This window comes from Amia ocellicauda, chromosome 13 (assembly GCF_036373705.1).
Source record: "Amia ocellicauda isolate fAmiCal2 chromosome 13, fAmiCal2.hap1, whole genome shotgun sequence".
Lineage (NCBI taxonomy): Eukaryota > Metazoa > Chordata > Actinopteri > Amiiformes > Amiidae > Amia > Amia ocellicauda.
Genome location: NC_089862.1, coordinates 23238890 through 23246417, shown reverse-complemented (window position 1 = coordinate 23246417; position 7528 = coordinate 23238890). Strand labels below are relative to the sequence as shown.

General features: G+C 39.9%; 1 protein-coding gene across 1 annotated transcript; it reads left to right on the top strand.

Moving 5' to 3' along the window:
• The first annotated feature begins 535 nt into the window (after positions 1-535).
• Positions 536-5326, top strand: nkx1.2lb (NK1 transcription factor related 2-like,b). Its single transcript, XM_066720990.1, has 2 exons — positions 536-1288; positions 3816-5326. Exons 1-2 carry the CDS (start codon positions 823-825, stop codon positions 4553-4555), a joined length of 1206 nt encoding a protein of 401 aa, XP_066577087.1. The 5' UTR covers positions 536-822; the 3' UTR covers positions 4556-5326.
• Positions 5327-7528: the final 2202 nt, after the last annotated feature.

The window sequence follows — 7528 nt, the reverse complement described above, 5'->3', positions numbered from 1 at the left end:
GATGCATTTTTGTAGCCATGTACCAGTATTACTATAGTTCGCATATGAATGAAACATGAAAACGGTAAATACCACCTAACTATGTGCTGTGCAGTTATATTATAGGTTAAAGAGGATAACAGCATTGCCATGAAGAGACAACTACAGAGTGGTTAAAAATAATATGGGGGGATCTATAGGTTTGAGCTGTGCATTATGATCTTGTAATTATTTAAAGAAACTGTCACCCCCCCCCTCCCTTCACACACACACACGTTAAAAAATCTGCCTATTTAGATGCTTTCCAGCTGAGTGGAGGTGTTCAGAAACAGAGCTGACAGCCAAGTATATCACAGGCAACATCATCCCTCACTCCTCTCTCGCTCTCGGACGGAGATTACAGGCTATTAGAGGCACGGGATTAATTTGTAGCCAATTACAATGCGCAGCTGAATATGAATGCATAAATAAGGTGCGAGTGTGTGTGTGTGTGTGAGAGAGAGAGAGAGAGAGATTGCATGTGCAAGTGTGTGCAAGAGAGAGGGAGGGGGCGACATAAACGGCGGAGGGTCCTGAGGGGATGGTTAAAAACCAAAAAAGGAGTAGAGCAGGGGAGAGCAACATCCTATAGTGGACCCGCACCCTCTGAGTGCATTGTGGACCCGGTACAGGCTGTTTGAGGGGCTCTCAGCAGCGCACTGAAGAGAGAGAGGTCTGACACCTTGGCTTTTTTTTTTTTTTTAGAGGGTCTTTCTCCTGAAAATACTTTTTTAAGCAAAAGAGAGAAAAAAAGCAGTGGGTGCAGCTGACAGAGACAGTGCCCTTGCTCCTTTCTGGGGAGCCATGAACGTGAGTAGGGACAAGGCTCAGGTGAGTGACATCTCCATTGCTCCCCCAGCCCAGGCAGCGGTGGCCGTGGTGGACAGCCTGCCCTGCAGCCTCCACACGGAGGGCATGGACGGACACGGCGAGCAGAGGCTTCAGGGCAGCGAGCTGTCGGGCTTCTCCTGCCCGGGGAACAGGGACAGGCAGCAGGGGGACAACCAGGGCAATTCACCCAGGCAAGAGGCGGCCGCGCTGGCAAACCCGACCGTGCACAGGACCACCTCGTTTTCCGTTCTGGACATTTTGGACCCAAACAAATTTACCAGTAAAAAGCGGCACTCGAGCAGCGTGTTGTACCGGAGCGGGGGCGACTTCTCCCTGGGCTCGGAGAACAGAGGCGGGGAGGATGCGTCTCCTGTCCCCGCAGAGCACAAACCTCACCCGGAGGACTATGATCCGTGCAAACCATCGGCAGATTTGATTAGTAAGTATTTATAGCTCCCGGTTTTGTTTGTATTGACACACATGGCCTTGGCATCTTGTTTTTATATTTGTGATTCTTATTATTCTTATTATTATAAACTTAAAAGTCAGCCCTTCTGCTCTCACATCTGTCTTCAGTTGTTTTAATAACAGTATTAAGTAATGCAAACTGTTTTATTCAATCTCAGTTTTCAACATTTACTTTAGATTTAAATATACATTTGTAAGATCATCCCGGGTGTAACTTCAGTGACAGGTGCGCGGTAGACGCGTTTTTAAATAGGATTGTGGGCACAGCAACTGAAAACATGTGCCATACCACCAGTTACTCCTGATAGCGGGTCATGATACTGGGACGCCCTAAACACGTCTGTAGATTAGATTTTATTTACCAACAGAAACTTAGTTTATATATATAGCCTATATAAAAGCTCAGATAAATGACGTTACATTGTATTTTAGGCCCCAAAAGCATGCTTAATCACCAGCTACTATTTTTGTACAAGAAATCGATTGTAAATAGCAATATAAACAGTTGCTTATCATTTTCATCATTAAAATTGAATTGAATGTATTGTGTGAAAATGTGAAATGACGGGGAAAATCTATGATCCCGTGTTACTGGGTTGGGTGTACAGGAAACGAACCGAAACTGTAAAATGAGTGCCATCAGTACAGCAACAGTTATGTGAAATAGTGTGTATGCATAAGAATATATATGTAATATATAATGTTAGTTAATTTGTTTGTAACCGATTAAAATGTGTTCTTGTCATTGTGGGGCTCTGGAGCGCAATCTCAGAGACATCTCTCTCGCTGGCTTGTTCTGTGCTGCTCAGGGCGACAGATTCAATTTTCTTCTTCTCCCTTTGCCTTTTTTAGGACGAATCAGACTAATTGTGACAAAACGCTGGTTATCTCTAGAAAAACAATTAAATTCCTTCGATTACATTTAAGGTAAAATGTGCTTAGCCGCGTTAAAGAGGCTGGATAATGGGGAAAATCGCCCCAGAGTGGCATGTCGGACCGGCCTGGTCGATATCCTATTATCGAGTTGTGCATATCTCTTTCAGGCAGCTTGCAAACTCCCCCCCAACATCTAAATTATAGGGTCAAAATTCGGATAATTACTCGATTAAAACCTATTACACTTTAAGGGATGCTATTGATCCGAAGAAGCAGATTGCTTTTCCCCCCCTCGACTCCAAATTTAAACCAAGGTCCCCTGTCCTAATCCTGTTACAGCAAAAGCAGGCATACAGATAGAAAAGTAAAAACAGAGACATGTACTGTCATACCATCAAACTGTCCTAACCGGGCCTGCATCTAACTGTGAGCGTAAATGTTACTTGAAATTAAACTATTTCAATACATTGAAGCCAAATATTTCCCTGTAAGTTTACTTTATCAGAACTCCCAGAATAGTTTTTAGTCATCTGCCTCAGAAAAGTAAAAAAGAGCTTATTAAAAAGTCTGCAGTATCACTGAATAGCAGTGGTTTGATTTACATACAGAAAAAATAATTGATAGAAAAGAAAGAAAATAAACATATGCCCTTTTCAATCAATGTTACAGTTAAATACATAATTTTTAAATTCATTTTCTAATTCTGACCAATAAAAAGGCTTTCTCCTTTGCGACTGCTCTTCCAAAATGTAAAGTAAATGCATCTGAAATAATTATGTATATGGTTTTTATCAATATTCGTTTTAACAAGTGACATTTAATCATAGTAATCATAATAATATAATATGGTCTATAGGAATCTTCGGAATTAATGTCATTTTTTTACAGTAAATAATTGAAATAGTATTGCGTCAATATTACCTTTTAAATATTGTATAAATACAAAACGCGCTTTTATTTTTTGAAGACCCTGTTAATTGGATTATATTATGATCAATTATGAATTAAATGATGGTTAATTAGATTATGCATTAGACAAACACCTTAATTGGTGTTCTGCATTTCTTCTAATCAATAGAACTGCTAATAACATTGCTATAATTATTATAAATTAAAAATTCAATTAGGAAACGAATGACAAACATATTGCAAATTATATTTTAATTATGACCATTAACACTGAGAAACATTAATTTACTCTAGGCGTTTTCAAAAGTTACAGACTATGCATACCGGGGTAACTTTTCTATAGACTAGTAATAATAATAAACTTTGTATATTTTAGTAGCAGGATGTAGACACGTTTTTATATGTGACAAACGTTAGTGGTGTAAACTATGTCTGATGTAAAATACGTTTTGATTATTAATAATGAACATGGAATGAATTAAAGTATTTCTTACTATAAAATATTTTGAAAGAATACAGCGAATACAGCAGGTCATTGTGCGTATAGTGTGTGTGGGTGTATATGTATATATATATACACACACCTATATAGGCTGTATATAGTATAGGCTACTTTTTAATATGTTCAGTTACAATGTCCAGGTGTGTTGGCTACGTTTTTGAGTCGTTGTTTTCGTTAGTTAAACTAACTCTCCCTGTCCTCCTGTGCGCAGAGGACGCGGTGCTGTACAAGCCCGACGAGCGCGACCGGGCGTTCAGCCGCAGCCCCCGCAGCCCCCGCAGCCCCCGCAGCGACACGCCGGACGACGAGCTGTGCAGCGACGAGAGCACCAGCACGCTGCCGGGGCCCCTGGACTCGGAGCCGGGCCACCATGAGGACGACGGCTCGGTGACGCGCAGCTCTAGCCCGGGAGCCCAGGCGTCGCAGGCGGGACAGACCGGCCAGAGCCAGCAGGCCAAGCCCAAGAGGAAGCGCACGGGCTCGGACTCCAAGTCGGGCAAACCCCGGCGCGCCCGGACCGCCTTCACCTACGAGCAGCTGGTGGCCCTGGAGAACAAGTTCAAGTCCACCCGGTACCTGTCGGTGTGCGAGCGGCTGAACCTGGCCCTGTCGCTCAGCCTGACGGAGACCCAGGTGAAGATCTGGTTCCAGAACCGCCGGACCAAGTGGAAGAAGCAGAACCCCGGGGCCGACACCAGCGCCCCGACGGGGGGCGGTGGCGGGGGCCCCAACGGCCCGGGCGGCGGGCTGGGGGGAGGCCTGAGCCCGCTGAGCCCGTCTCCGCCCATGGGGGGCCCGCTGTCCATGCACACCAGCTACGCCAGTCACGGCCCGGGCGGGCTGGTCTGCACCGCCCAGCTGCCCTTCCTGCCCAGCCATGCGGTGCTGTCCCCTTTCGTCTTAGGGTCACAGACTTACGGGGCCCCTGCGTTTTATACATCGCACTTGTAGAAATGGAATGAAACAAATAAAATGATATGTATATACATACATATGAAGTCAAACTGTTGATGTACAAACCTTTGTTACATTCAGTTATATCAAAAGCCTATATTTAATGACTTGGGGGGACAGAATGGTGTTATAGAAACTGTATCCAAAAGACAACAAAAAGTTGAGCAATGCCAACTTTAAAGACTGCTAAATGCATCCAATGCTACAGGGAGCTAAATTACTAATTTTGTGTCACAATTTCCTTCAAGCATCTATTTTTTAAGGACAATTCAGATTTCTATCCGGAATCCATTCTGCCAGAATGGTTTTTATGCTGTCCAGTGGAGAGTCTTTTTGGTTAATAAATTACACAAAAAAGTGAAAATGTATCTGGGCCACGTCTGTATATTTAAATAGTGATGTAAACGATGACCCTCATCTTTAAATGCAGTGTTCAACTAGACCAAGTGAATGGGTTAAAGTACCTTACTGAGTAATGAAGTCGTCTGATTCAATAATTTCATTTAAACATGTTTTTCTATCATCACACATCTGGAATGGCTTGTAAAACTTTATATACGTAGATGTAAATCACCGTTTAATTCAACTGTAAAAGGTTTGTCTGACAACTGTAAAGAGTGTTTTTAATATACCCATTTATTCTCAGGGTAGCTTTATTAAAACCTGCTTGTTAAATACATTAAACGAGAGAAAAGGGCCGGAATAGAAAGTGTGATACTGAAAAACACCGCGACTAAACGAAATTGAACGGTCTTTTTTGTTTGTTTTATTTTTATTTATTTATTTTGCATTATTCAAATGCACTGTACATTTCTAATGATATACTTAAGATTTATAATTTTATTGTAAATTAAGTAAAAGTGATTTATTGATATGAATATCGGAAGGTCACTTTCAACACGAGGGCACACAAAAAGATATCAATAAACTTCTTAAATATGTTGTAATCGACTGCGTTATTAATGTGTGTACACGTTTCTTTGTAATTTAAATGCTAACTATGTTTTTCATTTTCATCATGTTTGGGGGGTTGTTTTATAATATTTTCGGAGTGTTTCTATACGCTTCGTCGAAATTAATCATTTTTTCCAAATATAAAGGTACTATTCTTGGCATTTTATATGCTATATTTAAACCATGAATGTCAAGCAAAAACGAAAATTATCTTTAATAATTGATAGAGATTTCGTGTTTTTTATTTTTTAATCAGCAATAATGTTAAGTATAAAAACCTAATGTTGCAAACGTATTGCCGGCTGCAGAACAAATCTATAAATCGATCTATTATCATAGCTATCTATTATATATAGTTTTTACAATTGTATTTTTAACGCAAAACGAGCACAAGTGGGATATGCTATGCCTTAGTGTACCTGAAGTAAGACAATTATTTCAAATGCATTGTGGATCTTTATGCACTCGATTAAACGCAGTTGCAGAAGTATGATGGGATTGCATTAAGATCTGACTGTGCGTGTGTGATGCCGGGCCCATACTATTGCCAACACAATTTGCTGTAGTCAAACATCCCTGTGACAGCATTAAATGATATCTTTCTAATCCTATTAGTTTCTTCCTCTTGTTTGCTTCCGTGAGGGAGCCTTTTTGACAACCTTTCCTGCGAGCAGTGACACTTGAAGCGGGGAGACGTTATAATTTTTGACAGAGGAATTGCATCTCTTCACAGACGCTGATGTGGTGAAATGTAAATAGGCTGTAGAGACAAGCGAGCAAGTTATTGCAGAGGATTGTCTTAAAAAGCAAATGTAGGCATCTTTAATGGCCACTAGGGGGAGTCTACTGGAAAGAGAAGAATGCAATTGAACTCAATCTGGGGATGAAGCGAACAGGAACGTTTCTTTTTCATTGGATCATTATCGCATTGTGTTTGTATCTGTTGTTGATATATATATATATTAACCCAGGTTTACTTTTTCATTCAAAACTTTAAGAGAAGAAAATGTCCTGTAAAATATTTAAAAATATGAATTATTAGTCTATAACACACTTTAATAAACTTGCACGGTTTACTTTTGCTATTGCATTTGCTAAACTATCCCCCGCATAACTTAATGAATTCACCTTTTCCACTTTAATACGAATTCAGAAATATGGAGGGGAACTGATGTATCCCATCAACAGTAAACAGCTTCATTTTTAAAGAAGGAAATCTATGGATGCGATTAAAACCAGAAAAGCCAGGGAATGCAGTTTAGCGACATGATTCCGGTTTCTTCCACATTTCTAGTAAGCTTTCACATGTACAATAAATGCAAAGTAGCTATCTTGACCATTTACTGCAGAAGACATTTATAACCGCATAGGCTAATATGGAGACTAGGACTAAATTCAGAAGCCTTTTGCGTTTTTATTAAATTTATTGAACTGCACGCTGGCATTTTCTCTCTAAGTCAGAAATGCATTCTGTCATTTATTCTGCACTTAAATGAAGATTTATGCAACGAACCCAATACCTACCAGTTGATGTAACAGAAAAAACCCTTACTATCAATTGAAATCCGTCGCATTGCATACATCACAAATGAGCAAAACAGAAAACTCTTTATCAGAGTAAATTTGGTATTCAGGTGTAATGGAGGCATGGCTTACATTATCCTGTAATGGCAGACATATTATAACATTTGAAACAATGTGCAATTGAAAGGTTTTTTATTTTGCTCAGATGTCTGTCCTAATGTACAGCCCGTAGGTTTGTATTAAAGCCACGTTCAATTCAATAGAGATATCGGGGGAATTAAGGCGCTGAACTATTATTTCTGTTTCTAAATGTAAACCGCTGAAACGTTAAAAGGTTACAAAAATGTGTATCCATAAAACAAGCAAACATAGACGTTTTACCATTGAACATTATTGTTAATAATAATAATAATAATAATAGCAACATTTAATTATTCCATGTCTGTAGTCTTCAATTGCTATTGTGAATAATAATAATTAATAACAACAACA